At 39.6% G+C, this 25,030-nt stretch overlaps 2 protein-coding genes across 3 annotated transcripts in view; one reads left to right on the top strand and one right to left on the bottom strand.

Annotated features, from left to right (window-relative positions):
• On the top strand, positions 1-20,278 carry LOC109465136 (adhesion G-protein coupled receptor G7-like). 2 transcript variants are annotated; one of them, XM_019762278.1, is made up of 17 exons: positions 1-204; positions 5,220-5,335; positions 6,085-6,304; positions 6,917-7,024; positions 7,752-7,876; positions 8,815-8,961; positions 9,546-9,637; positions 9,823-9,950; positions 10,576-10,737; positions 11,334-11,488; positions 12,095-12,259; positions 12,678-12,793; positions 13,360-13,461; positions 14,361-14,647; positions 15,160-15,229; positions 16,403-16,539; positions 17,929-20,278. In XM_019762278.1, the coding sequence occupies exons 1-17, from the start codon at positions 111-113 to the stop codon at positions 18,297-18,299; spliced, it is 2,595 nt and encodes an 864-aa protein (XP_019617837.1). In that variant the 5' UTR covers positions 1-110; the 3' UTR covers positions 18,300-20,278. The 2 variants fall into 2 exon arrangements, with proteins under 2 accessions (XP_019617837.1, XP_019617838.1); XM_019762279.1 differs by lacking the exon at positions 13,360-13,461.
• Positions 20,279-23,664: 3,386 nt separating this feature from the next.
• Positions 23,665-25,030, bottom strand: part of LOC109465138 — an 18,356-nt gene continuing 16,990 nt past the window's right edge. The window contains exon 12 of the mRNA XM_019762281.1: positions 23,665-24,172. Coding sequence (XP_019617840.1) covers positions 23,973-24,172 — 200 coding nt within the window. The 3' untranslated portion in view covers positions 23,665-23,972. The remainder of the gene's footprint in view (positions 24,173-25,030) is intronic.

Below are 25,030 nucleotides of genomic sequence, written 5' to 3'. Positions count from 1 at the left end.
ACCTACAAAACGGCAGGCGCTAAGTACTGCGGCAGTGCAGTCAGACGTCGAGCTGGACGTGACACTGGAACTAGAATCCTGAGGTGTTCAGACGTAGTCACAGACGTAACATGGCAGTCACAGGCGGCCCGAGGAACGCGCTAGGACTGGGGACCAGAGTGCTGGTGGTGCTGTGTGTTTTGGGGGCGTACCACGGCGTGACAGGTACGGGTTCCGTGTTTGTGTTCCTCCTATAACGTTTGCTACACATGTACATAACAGTGGGCTTCACAAGTACTTACGGGCGCTGGGTTTAAAATCAGCTCGGGGGCTGAGTATTTTAGTATCTTTCTCACACTTGTGTCAGAAATGTAAACGAATAAAAAAAAAGAGGAATATTTCGTCTTTCCCTTCGAAATCACATGACCGTCCCTAGGGATAATAGACACATTCCATTGGGGTTAAAAACTAGTACGGCGCGTTCTTCTGGTAATCTGTCCTGTAATAGGTGTTATTATTCACACAATAACAACCACTTTGCCACTCAGAAATAACTTAATTTTGTGGCCATGGAAAACTAGTGCATAGTTGTTTAAGCATATCACTTGTTGGCAAACTTGTTAGGGTTTAAAACTGTACTACAAGGGACCCTGATCGTGAGTTTGTCGGACAACACAAACGTAATTGTCTGGATTTGATAACACCAATGTTTGTCACATACCCCGTAAACTAGAGCATAAAGGTGTCAGGTAGCAATTACAGGTGTTGTAGTGTTATTTGTCACGCACATTTTCACACGAGGAGCCGTCACAAACTTCGTTGGGATTTGGCGTAGGGTGGCGTTGTGGTAGATCATTCGACTGTGAACCTGGAGACCCGGGTTCGATTCCGGGTCGTACCCGGGACATGTCTGGATATGCGCCCGACGTTGCGCCCTTGGGAAAGGCACTTTACACGAATTTCCTCACTCCACCCAGGTGTGAATGGGTACCTAACTTCGGTTGGGGAAAGCCATATTGAGGTCACCTTGTGGCACCGAATGGCAGCCGCACAGACCCTTGTGGCCTATCCACAAAAATGTGGAACAAATATGTATCATGTGTATTATGTTCTTAAAATCTTATTATGTGTATCATTACCATTAGTATCATTATACCATTGTAAACCCTGCATCAATTCAGCACTATAAGGCTGCGATTACACGGGTGATGTTTGGCCAACAAACCATTTATTATTATTATTATTATTTCGGCCTAGTTAGCTAATTAAAATGTTAGACGGTCGTTCTGATCACACGCCGTGTGACCAGAACGACCGTCTAACATTAGCTAACTAGGCCGAAATAAAATCCCAACGAAGTTGCGTTTATAATTTAACACATTATACATACGGAAGTTAGTTCTGTTTGCTACCATTAAACTACCTTATACCAAACGGTTTAGCAATTGTTAAAAAGGAAGGGCGAGATCTAGAAGTGAAATAATGTATAAAGACCTTTATTGTACAAATATGTATGCCCAATGTGTTAAGTACAGGTCACGGCACAGAAATACTAGTAGCTTGAAGTGTTTGATGTAGGAAAACATTGATGTTATCAGTCTATAAAGTTCGACTCTCTCGTTGTTGTACAAACTACGTTCTACTACAAATGATCATTTTCTATTCTAAATCACCATGTCGACAAACCCTTTAATTTGTTCCACAATAATGCCACAGTAGTGCTCTAACCATTGATGTAAGGAAATTTTAGCCTACAAGTTAACTTGCCATCAGCTAATATTCCGGAGCCAAATTTGACGTTGTATTGAATAACAGAATGCACAGCTTGTACCTTTGTTGGGCGCAGATATATCTTAACTTCTTACTTTAACATTGCTAGTGAATTTTGTGCAGAATCTAGAAATTGCCCCCCTCCCTCCCTTACCATATTTTACGTTTCTTCCTCTAGAGTTCAAAGGCGTTGTTTATATGCCTTCAGAAGCTGTGAATAATTTGGGGTTTAGTTTGGGGTTTAGAAGACTTATTCGAGCGGAAACGGGATTTGACCGACTGGTTTTGTGGACACTTTCCCCTGTACTTTGTCCCTTATGACACCACAATCCTAATTAGACCACAGACAGGCGCGGAGGTATGTGGAGAGAACAAATACTTTGCGTGATCAAGTCAGTCCAACTAGCTCGGTCTCTAAGCCCAGGGGTATGTTAGACTTAATCTTCAAGCAGATGTACGAGGGGGTTTGGCATGTTTTGGGCCCTTGAGGCTGAGACTACCAGGCTAAGAGGCGGCTGGAAAGAGTATAAATTGGCCGGGCAAATAAACAGATACTATACCAGGGGATTTAGACTAAGCCTGTAAAGGAGTTTACCTACCTGAAAACTGTAAGTTAGCGGACTAACTCCACTGGCATGTTATCTGTCTATTTTGTCTACTCTTTACAATTTCTACTCTTTCAGTCAAAACCCCCACGCTCTGAAGCCTGGTAGAGGCTAGGCTGTGACCGTGTGCGACAGACCGTTACTGTCTATGCGTTTTGTTGTCTTTCAAGTTCATAATTAAACATCGCAATTTCTGTCGGAAAGGGGGTCTATGTTGCATGAAATTTTTTATACGTCTTTCCAGACTGGGCATGTTTTATCCACTTCACTTGAAAGCCTGACAAAAGACAGCAGAAAAGCATACAAAACACGCTGCACATTTGTTTTTAGATTACTGTGTACGTACCTAGGGATTTGCGGGTCATTTCACTCAGTTCCTCTCCATTTCATGACTCACATCTGTATCTAGAAACCTGTTGTTTGCTTTGTCACCCTTAGATTAACGTAAAACCATCTGCCTTAAGGCATCAGGGTGACAAATATTCTATATGAGGACATCAGTCTGATATTAGCATTTACTGCCATTTCATAGCAGTACATTTTCGAAATCATTTCATAGATGCTTTTGACATAACTCCAAAACAAGCTACGTAAAGGAATGCGTCTCTTTATTTTTTTGGTACCGACCATGAATACTAGTAGCTAGGACTGTTTACCAGCTATATCGCCTTTTGTCTCACACATATCGGTATAGCCTCTACCAGGCTTGAGGGCGCGGCTGGAAATAGTAGAAATTGGCCAAATAGAGAGATAACAGGCCGAGGTAGTTTAGCCATCCAGTTTACAGTTTGGATGGCTAAAATTCCCTCGACGTGTTATCTCTCTATTTGGCCAATTTCTACTATTTCCAGCCGCGCCCTCAAGCCTGGTAGAGGCTAATCCGTATTCTATAGGATTGAAAATTGAATGTGAAAATGCAGTTTTAACGTCCTGAAATCGCCTTCAGTGCCTGGTAAGTCAGATGCGTGACAAGAACGGCTGGTGTTTCACAAAGGGGATTTACACACCTATTGTAGTCATCGCTCTCTATTCATAACTTTGTCTTGCCTAATTAAATGCAAGATAACACATAATTGAGGGTCACTCGCGGTGTCAGTGGTATAATAGAAAACCAAAACCCGGGATATGACGACCAAGAAACCGACTAAGCCACTACTGAATACACGATATACACGAGCGAATACACAATACAAACCAACGTGCGTATATGCCATTTCCTTGAAAAAAGTCAGCCACAACAGTCAACTGGTTTAATCAATGCTTAATAATTGAAAATATCTCACGCAGAAAATGGTTTTAATTGGATATTTTAGAATGAATTTAATGAAATGTTTCTAAAAGAAAGAGTCCATAAAACGATTGGCGATATGTTTTTTTTGTGATTATGAAAGGAAATGACATGTTACAAAACAAAATGTGTCGATGGCCTCTAGTTAAACGGATATGGCTGTTATGATATACCATTATTAAATCACAAGAGAGAGAACATCTGGTGACTAGATGTCCGGGCTATGTTGAACTTCCTTTCTCGATAAGTTGGCTAACAATGTTACTTCGTGACTGTAAACTATTAATAGTCTAGTTGCCTTGTTACATGCAATATGAGAAAGAATGTCCACGATTTGTCACAAAACAAATGTTTTGTCCTGCTGGACTTTTTTTACACAATATTTTTAAGTAATTTGAAGTCGTAATCAGGTCACAGACCCCTGACATTTTTTTGCCCTGCAGTGGCATAGTTACTTCTGCATTCGTTGCGTTTCGCTGCGGTGTGATGCATTGCTCGAGAAACACCCCCAAATCGTACGTATACAGGGCGCTATATAGAAGGTACTGTATGTGCAACCCATATACATGTATATGGGTGCGGCAGGACAAGGGTCGGTGACGATACAAAGTTCTGTCAAACAAGATGGTGGTGCAACTACAATGTCAGTGACGGAGTTCCTGACTAAGTAGAAATCTACTCATCACTTCCTCACTGGGCCAATGATGTCCGTTTTACTTCGTAACTGTTTACTCTGACTGTATTCCATTGTTGAAGTAGGATAGACACGTATGATCTGTCACGTACCAAATGTTTACCAAATATTGAATCGGTCACAGCTGCCAAAACAAACCGGATACGGATAGGGTTACATTTTCTGACATTGTTATTCATTGTTTTCTCGGTACATTGTACTCATGACGTCCTTTTACTTCATGACTGTACTCTATGAATAGTCCTGTGTTTTGTTACACCATGAGGGACATGTGATTTGTAACGTAACAATTGTTTACAAAACGTTGTTCTATTGTTCAACTTCTGGAGGGGTTCTTGGCAGAGACTGGGTCAAACTGACTCATCCACAGAAACAGCCTGACACACAAATAACAAATATGACTGGGGTCGTGAGGCTTAACGTTCGGAAGAACCTAGAGGTCCCGGGTTCGAATTCTGATTTGTCACTGATCTTGTCTTGCCAACACAATAACAAGTACAATTGTCTATTTTTAGCATTTCAGTGACGTTCTGCCATCCTTAAAATCCGATAAGATCGGTGGCATGTCAGGACTCGAACCCGGGACTCTAAGTTCCGAGTCGCGTACTCTGCCGCTACGCTACACGACCCCACACGAACACCGCTATTATCGCACACCCAAAAGGCCGGCAAAATTAATGACAAGTCCAAGAAAACGTATAAAAACACGCCAAAAATAAACCAAAACCCAAACCTCTGCTTGGAGAGTACGAATATATATCAGTATGCTATGGGATAGGCTGATTTAACGTTTGATTTAACGAAAATCCAGGTTTATCGCCCTGATATTATGTCCCGTATTGGATGTCTTTAATAACACATTTGTGTTATTTTGTATATACAGGTGAAACTGTTCGGGCGTGCGAACATCAATGGCTAATAATCACATGTGCTGAAGGAGGAACTATCGATGTTTCATACGCGAACTATGGCCGGACGTCGTCCACACACTGCACGGATGTGAGTACAATATTTTTTGAATGAATGAAGACCTTTATTGCACATTTCTGTCACACTTGGCTAAGTACAGGTCACAACAAAACAAGATGAATGGACACGGTTAACAGATGCAAAAGAAACTGACTATCGTTATATAAATTCAACTTCTCCTCGCTTTTCGGTTATTGTAGAGATAAAGGTACAGATCTGTTTTCTTGATGGGTGGTTTTTCTAGTCGCATAAGGAATATGAATTTTTCTACAGTACTTAAGTGCGTGAAATAGTGGAATAGGTGTTGTACAAACATATACAGTTCATTTCTCTCTCTGCTATACAGTTAACATTCTGTTACAAAATGGCGTTCGTCTTCTATTTTGTTCAAGTTACAATATTTACATAATCTATGTTCAAGGGGAGTGCGGGTATGTCTTCCGATTTCAATATGTAATCTGTGGCAGCTTATTCTAAGTCTTGTGACAGCATTTCTCACCCTCATATTTTCGTTACTTAGATATTTTTCTTCATTATATTATGCACGTGTATGTGTAGAGGGGGTGGGAGGGAATGGGAACGAGAACATCCAAGCGTACACGAGAACGCCCGAAAATGCACGAGACCACCCGAAAACTGACGAGAGCTCCCAAACAGGCCAGGAGAAATCCATGAAGCATTCTTTCTAAAACATTTCGATTTTCATCTAATTTGTATTTCAAAATCTACATACACGTGTTTAAATTATATATTTCTTGTTTTATTTCTTGTTCCAACAGGGTCCTCGCGTTACAGATACCGACTGTATATCCGACACTAGTGAGAATCTGGTGTCCCAACTTTGCAGTGGACTCACCACATGTTCCATACGAGCGTCTAACTCAGTATTCGGCGACCCTTGTGTCGGTACCTACAAATACCTGGAGGTGGTGTACAGCTGTGCCAGCACTGGTGCTGTCACAACACAGCAGATGACAGCAGTAACCAGAGATACACAGGGTAAAGAACTGTGCCATTCCGCAATATTTCGAGAAAATATTCAAAGAATGAAGAAATGATGTACATGTATAGCAGCAATGCTATGTACAACAAGACTGGCAATGAAAACATACATTGCCATGGCGACGGTGGTTGCTGTTAGGGTTATTGTTTGCATGGCACTGCCATGATTTCATGATTTTGAGGAAGACTTGGTATCTGTTAAGTCTAGACAGATACAGTGCATACAAAATGCCTGTATCATTCCTAGAATTCTTGCAAACTGCACACAATAGTGTACCATTAGGCTCCTCCCTGAGACGTCGCCAAAAACGACAGGAAATTTGTATGTAGAGGATAGTATCACTACCCGGCCCTGCTAAAGAGAGTTTCAGAACAGAGTTAATTCATGCCTATTTTGTTATCATATATATAGCGTTACAGAAAAAAGTTACAACACTGTATCAATCACATAAATTGAGTCATTTTACGTGTGCACCCTGTATGCTGTTTGTTACTGATGCTCTATTTAGGCATTGTCAATCTATGGTGATGTTCATTTTTATGTCGATCTTAACCTATGTAATTATTTATATGATATAATACCATAACCAACATTCTGCAATCATTCAGGATATTGTCCAGAGCACGTGTATGAGACGGAGGATATGCGGCTGGTTTTCCCCCGTACGGAAGGTGGAGGTTTCAACTACTCCGTGGAGCGCTGTCCCTCCTCCTCAGGTAAAGTAGCAGTACACAGTTTTCGCCCAGTGGGGATTTCTATAATTAAGGAGCCCAAAGTGAGAAGGTTCGACACTGTAAAATTTATATTAGGGTGCACAAGCGAGTTCAGTATGTTTGGGTTGAGGGTACACCCTGCAAAATGTGTGAAAATCAGCTGAAAATCACTTTAATTTGGCGCCTTGCGGGGGTCATATGAACTGCAGCCGACGTTAGGTCGTAACAAATCGACCCCGGCCGAACAAACACCCTAATTCAAATCACACGGTCTCAAACCCAATCCTCTACTTCAGCATAGTTTTCACCTCGCTATCCTGCACGAGAGAATTTCAATTCCCAAGTACTGTGCCGCACTACTTTGTGCCCGGAATACACGGTTCGCCCATAGATACTGTGTACTGCGACCGTAACGGTCATCACACGGGCTGATAAGGTTTTGCCAAAAATAAGAAGTCTTGAAAACGCATGTGTGTGTTTGATAGAGTTTGTCAAATCTTAATGTATAGCAATGTTCAATGCTTTATTTTCAAGAAGTACGTTTCTATATTATATCGCGGCTAACTGTTACTATAGATTATGAAGTGTTTGAATACGACTTGAACTTCAACATTTGCCGTGTAGTCTTCATTTAGAGTTACATGTAAATTGTTCAATCTAATTTCATTTTAATCAATTTTTGTTTGAATATGAAATAATCATCTATTGTTCTAAATACTCCACTCTACAGAGAAGCCCCAGGCCTCCCGTTTCTGCCGAATCAGCACGGCTGGAACTCCGGTGTGGGACGGAACTGCGGTGTGGGACCCTCCTGTCCTCCTGACGTGTGACGTCAGCTTACGGAACCTGTCTCAGGTAAGTGCATAGCACTTCGGCAGAACGTCTCATAAAATAGAACTTCATTGCACGACAATTGCACATGGTACAATGTATGGCAAACTACATAAAGAGAGTGACAAACTAGAGTTCGGCAATCTCATACCTCCATGACATGTTAGTGCTTTTGTAAATCTTATGCATGGTGATGACCACCTGTAAAATGGCTTACATTTACAATCCTGCTCATTAGCAATTTTTTAAATATAAATTATTCACATTTATTCTGTGAAATGTATCCGCCATATACCGAGAGTTTGATGGCGGTTTTGAAGTTATAAGTAATAGTATCTAATTCTGAAAGATAATGATCTCGTCTGCTTAGCAAGACTTATGAAATCTAAGGAATCATTACTAATGTACTGACACAAAGCTACCAAACAGCGACGGGAGATAGCTCAGACTCTATCTAGTTGCCTCCTGGGAAGGAGACATCCTTCCGCTGAAGGGCTTTGTAAGAGATTTAGATTTTCATGCTCGCAGCTGTTTCTCGCGTTTTGGTGGACGGATAGTTTTGGTGTATGTTTTGCTATTGGGCTATAGATGATGCACGTTCTTTTGTTTTTATCATATATGTGTTTTCGGGCGGGAAAATAGTGCCTTTTGGTGGCCCCAAAACACCCCTTTGAGCGTGAAGATGGTCGCAACCTTTGACCTTTGGTGTGTTTAAAGTATTATCGGTCGGGTTCACTTGTATGACCTTTCGCACAGAGGGGTGTCCGGTCTCGATACATTCTTTGTTTAAAAATATGCACCAAAACGCTGTTTTCCAGGGCTGCGTAGCCAGACACCATCAACTATTCATAACAAACAACATATAAGAATATACAACAAAAAGCCCGGAGGTATAAAATCTCAGATTTTACTTGCTTTGATCTATTGTCTGTGAACACGCACTGCTTTTCCGTTGTCTGCAGACCGCAGTAGCGACCCCTGAAGCAGCCCTAGCGGTGGCCACGGAACTGCAGTTCATCACCTCACAAGTTGACACCCTCTCCTCTGATGACGTCACCATCATCAGCAGGCTGATAGAAAAAATCGTCAACGCAAGCCAAACGGAGCAGGTAATTTTGCATCACATACCCCAGTATTTCTAGCATACTTTACTTGTACTACTAGTGTGTGTCTGAATAATAACTGGCTGTATAGTTCCTTGGTGATATACGAGTACCAATATTTTGTGTAGATGTCGGTGTTACCAGTGTTACAGGGTTTGTTATGAGGGATAATGGTGAGTACGTTATTACTTCCGGGGGAGGAGACATCCTTCCGCGGAAGGGTTTTGTGAGAGGTTTAGATTTTCATGTTCGCAGCTGTTTCCCGCGTTTGGGAGGACGGATTCTTTTGAGACTCGGTATATGTTTTGCTATTGGGCTGCAGATGATGATTGTTTCAAAACCCTAGTGCTGCGGCGCGCAACAATTGTTGTTGTAAACAACATATAAAAATATACAATAAAAAACCCGGAGGTATAAAATCTCAGATTTTACTTGTTCGTAATGAAATTACAGAACATGTGCCAAAATTCAGATCCAAAACCTAACACAACCTGAAACGCTAAATCTAACACATCAACTACACACCGTCAACAACTAACAACATGTAAAAAATACAATAACAACCCGGATTTTCCTTGTTTGAACTTTAGATTGGAGATTCTCTCATGACAACAATAGACAACTTGATGAATGCGGATTCAGAAGTGCTGATGCAAAGTCAACAAGAGAGAGGACCATCTAGGTATATCATTTATTCAAACACTGATAGTAACTTGTTACACATCCTTTTTTTACCAAACGTTGAAATGGTCTAGACTTAGTCCGATTCTGACTTCCTTTAGTACAAGATACCATGTAGGAAACATCTATAAGAGAACTAGCTTTGAGTTTGCCAGCTGAACTCAAATTCGTTCCCCCCCTTTTCAGAGTTGTCCAGGCGTTGGAGACCTTTTCAGATTTGGTGACACTGGTAGGAGAAAAGTACACCTCCGTGCGGCCAGGAGTGGCACTGCAGGCAGTCGACATTAGTTTAGAGGATCTAGACAAAGGCCAAGGTCAGCATCAAGCAAACGTCGTCATTTTGTTTGCTTGTTTATTTATTTGCTGTAAACCATGTAAGGCCACACCGACTTACTTTTATGGATGACATCCGCGCGAGCATTTATTTTCGTCTGTTCTTAAAAAAAGGATCACATCATCCAAGGCTCTGGCCTGGATAGTCCATGGTAGCTTGCTATATAGCGACAGTACGGAGCCGGTGGTAACTCTGGAGGATGGCACCCAGGCTACCAAAGCTCCAGGACGCCACGATCTCAGTACATACGTACAGTGTCAATTCATAAAGCGGCAAAAAAACAGCAGGTGCCGGCTTGTTGTATATGTCGCTATGTTCTGCTGCAGTTCTGCCGCAAATTCACAATGCCAGCTTTGCCTTTGTATTCCTGTGGTTTAGTAGCATTTTTATTTTTGCCGGATTTTTATTTTATTCGCCCGCGTGCACTAGTTTGGGGGTCTTCTGAGGATGTCATCCATAAAGTTAAGTCGGCGTGGCCTTGTGACGTAAAAAACTGTTTTGTAGTTTAAAATATGACCAGTAAAAGCTGTATTATTCTCGATTCCATGATATCTTTTCCGGTCTGTCACCATGCATGTGCAAAACGAGTTTTCCTCCTTCTTTAGGATTTGCCTTTTTCCCGACTGGACATGATTCCGGCAGCCTGACAGAGGGCAGCGTGTCAGGCTTCAGTGTTGACGGTGTGAGAGACCCTCTCCAGACCGCCGACATCTCTCTCACTCTGCCCGCTAACATCTCAAGCATAATGCAGATCAACAGCACGGCAGGTACGACGGCCATTTTGAAATTCGTAAGCTGACACGGTATAATAATGTTTACCTTCCCAAATCCTTTGCTTAAGGGAGGTTGTTGCAAGTTTGTTAATGTGCAGTGGCATAGGCTTTGAGCAAGGACATATCGACATTATTCTGTCCTTGCTTTGAGCTAGTTAAGAACACAGCTTTGCACGATATTTACCCAAAGAACAGAACAGTTAATTTATTCCGTAGATACTTGCCATGAGCAAGCGATACAGATCGAAATTTTATGGAATTTCACACGAGATTGCCTATAGAACTAATGTCTATTGATAAACGTGGGTAGAATCCATCAAATGAAGCACCCATACTGTTTTATTGACTGATTTACCCATAACAACAACAAAAAAATAATGAAACTTGAAGAGGTTCATCAGTCACGTAGAATTATCAGTATATTCCTCATTCGTGTTCTCGCGAGACTAGGTCACTCCGTGGTCAAGATGTACAGTGAACATCAAAATTTGGAGGTACGTGTTTCTACCTTTCAAAAGAGTCACTGATTGAGGAATATACTACTAACTGAAAACCTGAGATGTTAAGGAAAATTGAATGTCTCTCCGCAGATGTCCGACTGAGTTATACCCTGTACAACGACAGCAGTCTGTTCGTCCAGCCTTCCCAGGGTGCTGTGGGAAGTCGAATCATCGGCAGCAGAATCGCGGGCTTGTCGATAAAGAACCTGTCGCAGCCGGTTACCATCTCTGTCAGACCTATAGAGGTATGCCTGCTTTTGTTTGCTCGTGTGGCTCTTGTAACTATTTATAAGTACTGTCACGGTAAGTTGGAGGGACAATGGTGTAACGGTAGACTTACAGAAAGGTTGAATTGGAGTCAAAATGGCATTTCCGTAGGCTGGAAGGACATTGCAGTGAATATGTACAGAATCGATGAGAAGCCCATCGTAATACATTTTATTTCAAACTGTTCATTCCATAACAACGCTCGAAATAAATTGACTATTCAAACTTCAACAATTTATCCCAATTTCTCTAAACTTACAGTCCAAGAAAAAACTTTTCTTCTCTTAACTTTCCAAAACCCACACATTTTGGAAAAGGTGGGACATAACATCTTCCATGGTTTACAGAAGAGAAGTCAAGCCCTTCAGACATAGTTTTAGACATAGTTCTAGTTCTAGACAGCTACCTTCATCATGTAGACTTTAGTTACTTACTTTATACTCTATTTCATTGTTCTTTTATGTTTTGTAATTTGCAATTAGCATTCGGACAAGAATTTGCAATAAACTTTTCAATAATGAATATAACAAGAAATTCCCTCTTAATGCTTGCTGTAAGAGAAGAGAACTTTGCGTATGTTTTAGGACTTCTCTCCTGAAGATCTTGGGAGGTTCCGCTGTGTGTTCTGGGATTTCGAAGCCGAGGCAGGACATGGGGCGTGGTCATCAGATGGATGTGTGAACCAAGGAGAGGAAAATGGCACCTACACGTGTACCTTCAACCACCTCACCAACTTTGCCGTCTTCTTTGTGAGTATAGTAAAGCATTTCCTTTTATTCATTACCTCCGTGTAACGAGGTTTGTAGTCGTTTGTGTCCGTAGTTATTTGAATACAATAGAGTCACAGGAAGTGAGGGGAATGCTGTAACCGCAGACTGACAGGAAAGTCAATTGGAGGTCAAACTCTGAGTAGTAAAACATTTCCTTTTATTCATTACCTCCATGTAACGAGGTTTGTAGTCGTTATGTTTGTTTGTGCCTGTAGTTATTTGAATACAATAGAGTCACAGGAAGTGAGAGGAATGCTGTAACCACAGACTGACAGGAAAGTCAATTGAAGGTCAAAATGGCCTCCCCTAGGCATGCCGGGAGTAAGAGACAATTGCTCTAAACCGGGAATCTTGATTATCAGTAAAACAGCTTAACATTTAGTTCTTCATTTTGCAGGATCTGAAAGGAGGGTTTGGGGCTCACGAAAGACTGCTAGAGATCATCACTACTGTCGGCTGCGTCGTGTCCATTACTGGCCTGGTCCTCACACTACTGTCCTTCATCGTCACCATGTAAGTCACGACTTCTTATTTTATCTAATGAAGAATATTTGTCCCTCTTTCAAAGGTGGTAGCCATTTTCCAGAGGGGGTTAAGGTACCAGTCATATTAAACCACATACTGCAAACACTGTCTGTCCGCTACCGGGGGCTTAGTTATTCTTTGCAAATTCTGACATTGAGATTGGCAGAAACGGTTGAACCAAAATGATAAAAAAAGAAAGTGATCTCGAACCAGTTTAGCTCATTGAAGAGCTAATCTTCCACTGGTCGTGACAGAGAAGACAGACGCTATGTACAGTATTTACAGGTTCATTGTACCGGAGAAATTCCCCTAGCTCTTTTCGACAAGCACAATGAACAGTGGATCACGGCTAACGTCCCGTCCTATATAAGGACTGCGACCCTAAACAGTAGCGTGCATGTCGGGTGAGCGACAACAGCCGGGATTCGAACTCCCAACCTCTTAGTCCAGAGGCAGGATCGCTAACCATTGGACTACGCACGCTACACGATAGACAAGACAAGTGAATTCCAAAAGCTAACCTTTCCCGAAATTTCATGCCATAAAAATCGAAGGCATGACGCTCCATGGAGGAGAGTTGCGTCACAAGCGTCGAGCTCACAACATACGGACGAATCCAAAACAAGGCAAAGGACAGTCAAGAGCCACAAAACAAAGTAAAAACAGCGGTTCGACTTCCCTACACGACAAGGGATATAAGGTTGCTGACTGCTAGGATGTACGGAATAGACAGAGCTGTAGGTTTTAGACATTTGCATGCATTGCCACATATTGGACGTCAGATTACATAGACAAAGGAAAACGTGGTTAGGGAAAATGCGTTCTTTCAAATCTGTACGTTCATAAGAAAATGTCTTTGGTTAACAACAATACTTCTAGGCAGAAATGCATGCAGCTTTTAGAAAAAGCTGAGGGCATGTACATTTTTCAGAAACACTTGTATGTACTAAAATGTACATTGCTATGTTAGCATGAAAGCTCATCTGTGTTGGTACAAATCCTTATGAAATAAAGACTGAACTTTAACTCCCAACACTAGATATAGAATTGGGACTTACCCCAAATTTTCGGTTGACTCCATCAACCTTGTTCACGGAATGGACCCGTCTACTCTTGGAACGTGACGTCAGAGACACGTGACCGCAGTAGCTGGTCATACGTGCCAGATAACTTGTGTCGCCCCCCGTCTCTGAATCGGACTTCTTTGCAAGAGGAGTTAAGGAGGCAGTCTACATAAGATCTCACAGACCTACCCTGAACAGAGACGGGGGGCGACACAAGTTATCTGGCACGTATGACCCGCTACTACGGTCACGTGTCTCTGACGTCACGTTCCAAGAGTAGACGGGTCCATTCCATGAACAAGGTTGATGGAGTCAACCGAAAATTTTGGGTAAGTCCCAATTCTATATCTAGTGTTGGAAGTTAACGTTCAGTCTTGATTTCATAGTACATTGTTATCCTCATGACTACGTGGTGTAAATGTGTTACTTTACGCATTCACGAGTTGGCTGCCTATAGATTAACATGTGGTCTTGAATGTCTGTAAATACAGGAAGTATAATCGCCGGATTGTCGGAGCTCACGCAAAGAACCAGCGCCTCGTTCTCATCAACCTATGCGTGGCCCTGTTGGCAATCATCATCATCTTCCTAGCTGGCATCAAACAGACGACTTCTCCCATTGGCTGCACCATCGTGGCGGCGTTATTACACTACTTCCTATTGGCTGCCCTGATTTGGATGGCGATGGAGGCTGTGAACATCTACCTGGCGGCTGTCATGGTTTTCGATCATTACGTCACCAGGAACTTCATATATAAGGCTGCTGCAGTGGCATGGGGTTTGTTTGTTTGTTTATTATTTGCACAACAGCAATAAGAATTATACATAATAAATTAATAATGAATCAAACAGGTGCAGGAGGAGGTACAAAAGCTTATTTACCTTATGCTAAGCCCTCCTCCTCTATACTAACCAAAAGTAAACATAATTGAATTGAAACAAGGCATATTCATACATAAGGAATTGTAATCAAAATAATTCAAACAAGGGCAAAATGATACAATAACAATAATGAAACAGTAGTATACATAAATTGAAATGAAATGAATTGGGGTGAGCAGAGCAAACCTTAAAAAAGTTTTTTTGTATATCAGTTGTTCATTCATTCATTACGACAATTTATTTCTTACTTATTAGTTTGTGATATTTGGAAAAATTTGACCTTTTCCCCCTCACATTCTGTGACTCTATTGTATTCAAATAACTACAGACAAGCAAAGAAACAATCACAGCTAAGACAAAACCTCCGTACATGGAGGTAACAGTGACGTAATTTGAACTGTTTTCCAGGCTTCCCCCTTCTCATTACCATATGCACCGCGGCTCCGTCAAGTCTCTACGACTATAGGAACGACAAGTAGTAAGTTTTTTTACAGCTGTATTTTAGTGCCTAAGGCCACACCGACTTAATTTTATGGATGACATCCGCGTGCGCATTTATTTTCGTCTGTTCTAAAAAAAAAAAGATCACGTCATCCGAGGCTTTGGCCTGGATAGTCCATGGTAGCCTGCTATATAGCGACAGTACAGAGCCGGTGGTAACTCTGGAGGATGGCACCCAGGCTACCAAAGCTCCACGACTCAAGACCTCAGTACATACGTACAGTGTCGATTCATAAATCCGCAAAAAAACAGCATGTGCCGGCTTGTCGTATATGTCGCTATGTTCTGCTGCAGTTCTGCCGCAAATCCACAATACCAGCTTTGCCTTTGTATTCCTATGGTTTAGTAGCATTTTTATTTTCGGCCGGATTTTTATTTTATTCTAGTTTGGGGGTCTTCAGAGGATGTCATCCATAAAATTAAGTCGGTGTGGCCTAAATCTTATATTATTAATATTCATGTATTTTTGTGGCGATATCACAAGCATCATGGTCTGTTCTTTGTATACAACTGTTGATTTTCACTTGTCACCTTCCTCATCAGAGCAATACTAGTAGGTCTCTGCAGTCCCAAACATGGCTGAACTTGTATTCCTCTAGCCTCTACCAGGTTTCAGAAGCGGCCAAAAGAGTAGAAGATAGAAAAATAGACAGAGGAAATACCAGTGGAGTTATAGAAGTACAGTGCAGTTTGCACCCGTACTCTTTTTTTAAAGCTTCAGTGGACCGATTCCCTTGACGAGCATGTTATCTGTCTTTTTGGCTACTTTCTACTCTTTCTAGCCGCTTGGTAGAGGCTAGTATCCCCCTCAGCACGGTTCAAGACTGGGGAAGATTAAATTGAATGATTTTATACTGCTTTTGAACATAGAAACCATTATTTCGTAGATTTTTACCTCCATGAAACTGGAGGTATTGTTTTTGGAGTGTCTGCCTGTGTGTTTGTGTTTCCGGACAGTTGTGGCATAACTTCAGAACACCTTTATGGATTGTGATGATATTTAGTACGTTGGTAGGTCTTAGGAAGACAAAGGTCAAGGTCAAATATAGGCCCCCTGGTGGATGACCTTGGTACTGCAGCAGAACTTCCGGTTTTTGAATCTTTTGTCCTGAACATGCTATGGTCTTGACTTTTTATATCCCCCCCCCAGCTGTTGGTTGGCACAGGTTCCTCTACAGTACGCGTTCCTGCTCCCAGCCGGCCTCATCCTCACGTTCAACATAGCGGTGTTCTCCATCGTCATGTACAGACTCATCAGCAGGGAGAAAAAACAGAAAAAGTTAACAGGTAATACTAATTTCATTTCATTTTTTCATTTTTATTTATTTATACAGGTTAGCATGTCACCGTAGCCTTCAAAGCTCTCTGTGTCATACATAACATAACATAACATAACATAACATAACATAATAAAAGATAAGTACAATCAAAGGGTAGTTATGATAAAAGAAACGGAACAGCCTAATAAAGTACAGTAAACAAACTAAATAAATATGACAAATGATATAAATGGTAATGGGACTGAATTTGCATATCAATGTTTATAAACAAAGAAGAAAAGCTTGTTGAAGTTTAGATGCTTTAAAAAGGAGTAAAAGTTGAAAAAACCTTAAACACACGTACCTTTGCCTTTGACTTGGCCTGTACATGATACCCTCTGCTTTGCCACGTGACATGAAGGGAATATGATGTCATTAGACAAAGATGTTTATCAATATACTTTTCTTCTAAGATGGATGTATATGAGGGAAATCGTACACTGATATACTCTTTATTATATTCCTTTTATTTTTTCTTATGCTCTTTACTCTTCTCTGTTGTATTGAATTTTCTTCTAAGATATGGATTTATATGAGGGAAATTGTAGACCGATACACTCTTTATTCTATTGCAGGTTGCCTATATATCTCAGCAAATGAAAATCGTTGGTCTGAAATCTATACGATGATAATGCCCTTGGTCAAACCTGTCCCAGTGACAACCTCTAGATAGTTATCAAGGACCACCTGGACCACTGTTTGGTGATCTCTTAGATAATTTTGTCCATTTGAATAGACCAGATTTTCCCAGTCCCCTAAATAATCTGGTTCAACTGTAGTCAATCATGCAATGTAATATTTACTGGTAAACAAAAGACAAACTGTGCTCGTACAGACTATTCAAATCTACTTATAATGAAGAACATTATCTTAAAATCCCTATTGAAACGGAAGTCAAAAAACCACAATCACCAAAGTACGAATCAGCTGTCACAAACTCAGCATCGAAACAGAAAGGCACAACCGCACATCTCTGGAGCAAAGGATTTGCCAATTTTTTTTAGCTCAAACAAAGTAGAAGATGAAGTCCACTTTATCGTTGATTGTAGTTAATATAGTAATGATAGAAATGATCTTTTTTTATATATTACAAGTACGTTTCCATACTTCCAATACTTGTCTAATATTGAAAAATTTATCTTTATATTTGCGCTTTGATCATCCTGTATTAAACAAACCCATTTCAAGTTATACTTTTAACATCACAAAGAAACGAGAAGAAGCCGAACTTCTGTATTAGAGTAGTTTTAGAGCTGTTTGTACTACAAACATGTATATTACCTATTTCATCTGTTTACCTGTACTTGAATGTACAATAAAGGTTATTATTATCATTACTATTTCTGTATGTTTACAGGTGGTCAGAAGAACGAGGCAGACCACCAGTGGGTGACCCGGCAGTTACGGCGAGCCTTCAGCATCATGGTCCTGTTCGGTCTCACCTGGGTCTTCGGCTTCTTCTTCGTCATAGACAACAACACCGCCCGAACTGTCTTCGCCTATCTCTTCTGTATCTGTAACACCCTCCAGGGCCTCTTCATCTTCATCTTCCACTGTGTCATGAGGGAAGACGTGCAGAAGTGGAGAAGGGAGTTCTTTTGTAAGAAGAAGAAGAAGAATCACTATGAAGTCAACAGGAGCACGTTTTCATCGTCTGTTGCGCGAACTCCACAGAGAATAAGCCTCAACGTTGGGGCCTATGTTGTGCCGCCTGCCAGTAAAGCGTAGTTATTGTAGAACGTAGTTACAACTTAGTGTCTTAAACCTCCTTGGCGTTTGTCATGAAATATATCTATTTGCACCAGGACAATGTTTTTTGAACGATTTTATTCTTCAAAGCCCTTAAATCATATACATGAACATACAATGTAACTGAAGATTAGACATAAGTTTGACACAAGTTCAGAAAAATTAGGAATACATCATCTTTCCTTTACATTCTAGCCAGGAAATAAATATTGCGTATTTAGCAACAGTTATAATCATTAATAACAATGTGTGTTTCATTTTTCCAAAAGTTGTCTAATCTACGATACTTGCTAGTGAACATCAAAGCCCTTATATCATATACATATCATACATGAACATACGTACAATGTAACTGAAGATCAAACATAAATTTGACACTAGTTTAGAAAAATTAGGAATACATAGTCGTTCTTTCTATCATCGTCTTTCCATTCTAACCAAGAAATAAATATTGCGTATTTAGCAACAGTTATGAGCACCAGGACAATGTTAGGTAAAGCCACAGTTTAGATGAAATGATGCTGTAGTCCTTTATGTTTATGGTACTAGTTATGATTGACAAAATGAACGTGTCTAGCATGTATACATGTATATGTACAAGTAATTTTGATAGCTGTCACCTCTGCACAAATATGATAGCAATTACTTATATTTTGGCACCCTGCATGTAAGAATCGAAAACTGCCAATCTCTGCAGTTTTGCCAGTTTCTTACACCTTCTTCTGAAACTGGACAATGTAACGAAGTTACCTCCTAAAGGCAAATGTGTCAGTTTCTATAGTAATTTGCTGAAACAAAACAACCTTCGTAATCTCCGAAGTGCTAGTAGAAAAGTGTCCCAAAAATGCTAATTATAACACCACTGACTTGGACACCAGTGATGTTGGATTCTTATACATGCTTGAAGATTACGGATACGGTCTCCATTAAGTAGATGTTAGGGTGAGGTCATGATTCTGCATGTTTTATGAAGTCTTACATGTAATACGCGGAGAAGCTTGGACCTGTTTGAGAAATCGTTCCCTGGTTTTGATTTAACCCTTTTTTAAACATTTTTAAAAATCGGGACGATTTACCCTCATTAGATTCTGTCTGCAATACCGATTCCGGTCGCAGCCTGAGAAGTGGCTATTTGCCAAATTTCCGTCTATTCGGAAATGGTCGCAAATGGTCATTTCCACTTTGTTTTCAATAATGGCAATAATTAAAATCAACGGTGATGACATTCAACATATTTCAGTAATTGGATAATCGGATATAAGGTCGCAAAATGTACGTTTCCTTCGCAGGTTATTAATAGCAGTTGTTGAGTGTATCCTGGAAATTGTCACTTTCTGAAGGACTACCGCATCCAAATTCCATTCCTGTTTTGTAAATAAAGAAGTTATTGAGCTAATGCAACAGCGTCTTTATCCTTTTTGTCCATCAGTATATTCAGTTTTCCCATTGTAAGGTGTGTAGAATACTTCACTGCGTAGTGCAGTATTTAGAATACACTTTTTGATACAGTAATAATTAAGAAATATTTTGGCAGCAAAAGAAAAAAAAACACTTTAAAGCTGTATTTTTGCAGCACTATTTTCTAAGAATTAGAACATAAAAAAATGCAAGAAACACCATGGCGCGTCAGCATATTGGAGACCATATTTCCTACCACAGGTCTTGCCTTTTTCGTAACAGTCCATCTGTTTTGGGGGCCCTGGCGCTGAGGGTAATAAAGGTTCATTAGAATATATCTATCCTTGATGCTGATTGGTTTTCGATATGGTGACATGTTGCGTTTTGCAACGCGCTTGAGCCGCTGACGCTGGTTGGTTCACGGCCAATGACGTGATATTCATCGTTGTTGATTGGTTAAAAACAATGATGGCGTGTATCTGTACGCCCAAATATGGGCAAACAATTTGAAACCGCAAAGTCGGTCTACTTGTCACGAAAACAACTTAAGTTATGAAGGGATTCTCACTAACGGGGATGTCTGAAACAAACATGTTCCTCTGAGAACTTTATTAACAAAGAAAAGTAGCCGATTTATATCATCATGGGGGGGGGGCGAGATATCCTATTTCACACAGCTAAGGCCATGTTGATTTAATTATATATATATGACATCAGCGACCGCATAAATTTTTTGCCGTTTCCAAAAAAAAAGTTTTCCACCATACATACAAAATCGTACAAAAAATGAGCAAATCTATACCATAAGTCGGAAAAAATAATATTGAAAAACGATACCAATATCATAGAAACCCAAGACGAATATGTTAAGAAATCTGTTCAACCTTCATGACACGTACATTTCATTATAAAAGCAACTTTTTTTTTTGCCAAACTTTTTTTTTCGCACGCTCGCAGTTTTGGGGTTCCCAGAGGATGTCATCCATATAATAAAATCAACATGGCCTAATATTATATTATTACGAACAGGATACATTTGTGGCATTTGTTAGAGATGGCTTTCAGCACCAAGGACAGGGATAGCTTCAGTTACAATCTGGCCTTTTTAAGACAAAAATGGATAAAACAGTATGTACAAGTGACTAAACAGGGAGGTTTTTAGCCAACATTTCTGATATTTTACTACGCTCACGAAAGCAAAATCACTGAAAAACGTCACATTTGTACAGAATACAACCCAATACTAGAACCCTCTTTATCATTTGAAATACTAAGTTAAGATGTTTTCAATTACATATCAGAATTTTTTAATTAACTCCAAACATGTGTCATGTGTATTTAGAATACACTTTTTTAAATTTTAATTAAGAAATATTTTGGCAGCAAAAGAAAAAGAAAAAAAACACTTCAAAGCTGTATTTTTGCAACACTATTTTCTAAGAATTTCTAACATAAAAAAAAGCAAGAAATTCAAAGTGATGGACAAAATACCAACGATATCAAGATATCACTGAGTTCAGGATATATCAAATATATGCAAGGTACTTGTGTTATAAAATGGAAGCCAACATATCATGCCAAGTCTTTAGGAAAATTCTAGGGCAGGTCATACTGATTTGATTATGTGGATGACATCCTTTGGGTGCAGCAGTACTGATGAGGTGCAAACAAAAAAATTGGGGAAATAGTTGGTCTTTGATGTTCAGAAGATGGTATAACAAACAAACAAATAAATTCTTTGCAAATAAGGCCACACCAATTTAATTTCTTGGTTAACGGATTTGCCCGCTTCATTTTTTTGTGATTTGCAAATGAAAATTCAGAATCATTACTGCAAAATGCTCATATTTTGACCTGAACAGCTGAAAACAGTCCTTTTCATCCTAGTTGTTACAGTTATTCCATCTTTCAATGCAATGGTATCATTAAAAGTTAAGAATTCATTGTTTAAATTTTAAACCAGCCTGGTGTGTTGACTTCATGGCTCCTATCGTACCATTTTGGGCCATAATAGGATGCCTAGGCCTGTTTTTATTTTCATTTTTTTTTCGCCCTCCCGCTCCATTATTTTTCTAGAAAAACCCGTTAACCAAGAAATTAAACTGGTGTGGCCTAAGTGGTAAATTGAACACTGCTTCCTCTGGCATCATTTTTTCTCCTGTCAAACTTTTTTTTTTGAAACAGAGAAAAATTAATGAGCGTGTGGATGCCATCCATGTTATAATCAAGCCAATAATGTGGCCCTATGTCATATCTGTTGTTTGACAACATATCAACTGTAGCAGGCGAACTTAAAATTCTGCTTTTGCCACCATTAAAAAACTTTGGTCTATGTTATATTACAAAAAACATACCACATCAATATGAATGTAAAAAAACATACCGAGAATTAAAAATTATCTTGAATAAACATATTTGGAATAACATTTTCCACACCAATAGGTAATTAATGTATTTTACAAAATTGCCCAACAAAGGGTCAAAGCAAAACAATACTTCTCTATTTTCAACTGCATTAAAAATGTTGCTAATTGTGACATTTCAGTTTCTGGCCCATTTAATTCTTTGTTGTTTACAACAGTTTTAGGTACATGTTACTGACTGCTGTTAGTATATAGAATTTGATTGTTTATCAAAGCGCATAAATGCAAGCAATGGTTAATTAAGTTATCTATATGCTCAACCAATAAACCAGTATTATTGAATTTCCCATTATAATTGTAAAAAGACTTTGGCACCTGCAGTAACAAAGCTAGCTTTTCTGTGGACACCAAAATTCAACATAAATTTTCCAGTTAAATATTGTTTTTGCTAATACTGCGTATTTTCTCATAAGGCCACAGCAAGTAAATTTTATGGATGACATCCTCCGCAGACTCCAAATCTAATGCGAGCGGGCGGAAAAAAAAGGCGGGTCGAAAAAAACAAGGTTCCTACATTTTAACATTTTCACTCAATCATTGAACAAATGGTTTTGATTCAGTGGGAACATCACATATACACAGCCAGCATCACATATTACTGCATCAAAGTAAGAAACAAAACATTAAATCAGAGCCTTTTCTTGTCTCCTCCCTTCATAGTTATCTGCCTTCCACCTTCCGGCATGGCAACAGACATTTCCGCATGTTGACCACTGTCAGAAGGCAACAAAATTTGTTTTTTTTTCCCAAAATCAGGCGAAAATTAATGCGCGCACTGATGGCATCCATAAAAATTACTTGCTATGGCCTGACTTCATCTGTTCACTGTCCTGATGGTAACTTTGAACTTGTCACCAGTATGTCCATAATAACATAAATGCATTATATGCCGAACACTACCAAAAATCAGAAAGAAAGCACAAAATCTTATCAAAGTTGATGTAACATCAATGTCTTAAAGATACAATATCTTACTATTATTGTAGAAAACCTGCTACAATGTACATAGCCAAAATCTTCAAACAATATAAATCCACTTACTGCATAAAGATAAAAGGAAATGAATATCAATAGATTCATGGTGTAAAATTTGACCGAACACATCAAAATCCACACAATCATAGAATCCAGCATTCCTTTGAATATTATCAATCCAAAATAATCCTTTTTTGCTCTAATAGCATAGAAAAATATAGACTTGTACATCTTATTCATGTTTTTAAAACCTTTACACACAATTTTCGTATAACAGCATACTTTTCAAGTGATAAAAGCTAATGCTTTAAACAAGAGTTGAACAAAAATTATGAAAAAAAAGAATTATGACAAAATTTCTTAGATATATTCTGCTTCCACATTCTGAGTACAAATTGAAACTGCTATGCACAATTAACGCCCTTAAGTTGTTTAATTCAACAACCTAAGACGCTTGGTTGCTTTTGTTAACTTTTAAAAAGGTGTGATGAAAGAAATAAACATAACAAAGCTGTAACCCGTGTCCAGCTAAAGTACATTTGGAAGACTTTTTTTTTCAATGATTGTATAAAGTGTTGAAGTCTACACAATTACTGTTATTCACTTTATGTTCACAGTAGCAAAAGTTGACGGTCTGAGAAAAATGGACATGTTCACGGAACTATATGTTCACAGTGGCGACAGGTGCAGAAAAAAGAAAGTCCGTGGAATTATTTGTTAATAAGTTCACGGTACAGAAGTGACAGTGAAAACAGTGAACATAAAAGTACTGTGAAAACATTAGGAATTACAGTGTACACAAATTACACCATTTTCCCTAGTATTTACAAAGACAGTGACTGAATGTATTAGATTCTTATTGGTCCCCATCCAAGATGGCAATTAAGTCAAGTCTTCCAATATTTGTCAGAAGCTCTCGGAGTTTCTGTTCGTTGCAAGGAACGCTACCTTGTCTGTCCGCCATGCGCTGCCAGTGGTAGATGACAATTTCGGCAGGTTGGAGGTTATGCTGCGAGCTACAGCTGTCAATCACCTGCACATTCTGGGCCGTCAAATCTGTAACAACACACAAGGCACAACACATGTACTTAAATGGTTTTTATTGTCCAAACAGTACCTGTGCAGTCGCAGCCTGTATACATACGGCTGAATTGATGCAGGGTATAACATAATCAATACAAATCACAACAATTACAACAATGAAATAATACACATGATACACATATTTGTTCCACAATTATTTTTTGTGGAACTGTCGCAAGGGTCTGTGCGGCTGCCATTCGACGCCACAAGGTGACCTCAATACGACTTTCCCCAACTGAAGTTAGGTACCCATTCACACCTGGGTTGAGTGAGGAAAGTCGTGTTAAGTGCCTTTCCCAAGGGCACAACGTCGGGGCGCATGTTCAGACATGTACCGGGTGCGACTCGGAATCGAACCCGGGTCTCCCGGTTCATAGTCAATTGCTCTATCCACTACACCACCCGACGCCACATGCCATACTTAAGTCCAATATCATGTGTTGGAAATTACCATTTAAACTGCCTCATAATGACTTTTTCCACAACAGGTGAACTTTCAAGACAAAATTACGTTTGTCCTTGTTATCTTATTTTAACATTGTATATATATCTTAAGTCCAAAAGTGCGAAGAAAAGAAATAAAGGCCAAACTACTTTTATGCCAAAAAACAGTTACTCAAGCAACTGGATATGATTTTGAAAACGTCAGACGTTTCAGCTAGTATCCACTAGCTTTCGTCAGTGACTGAGAGACCAGAGGGGAAAGCAGGTTTATATACACAACCTGTTGATTGATATGCAAATAAAGTGAAGACAAATTTTTGGAAGTCGAAAAAGGAACAAAAGTCAGACAAGTCAAGACAAGATGATGCAAATTAGTCTGAAAGCTCC

The sequence above is a fragment of the Branchiostoma belcheri genome, unplaced genomic scaffold (genome assembly GCF_001625305.1).
Source record: "Branchiostoma belcheri isolate BF01 breed outbred unplaced genomic scaffold, Haploidv18h27 scaffold149, whole genome shotgun sequence".
Classification (NCBI taxonomy): Eukaryota; Metazoa; Chordata; class Leptocardii; order Amphioxiformes; family Branchiostomatidae; genus Branchiostoma; species Branchiostoma belcheri.
The sequence above is the reverse complement of the archived record's forward strand: the minus strand, read 5'-3'. Positions and strand labels throughout refer to the sequence as shown.

Coding starts and splice junctions, on each gene's coding strand:
- LOC109465136 (XM_019762278.1), top strand. CDS start 111: ATGGCAGTCACAGGCGGCCCGAGGAACGCGCTAGGACTGGGGACCAGA. Junction 5,336..6,084: donor CGTCCACACACTGCACGGAT/GTGAGTACAATA, acceptor TTGTTCCAACAG/GGTCCTCGCGTTACAGATAC. Junction 9,951..10,575: donor GGATCTAGACAAAGGCCAAG/GTCAGCATCAAG, acceptor CTCCTTCTTTAG/GATTTGCCTTTTTCCCGACT.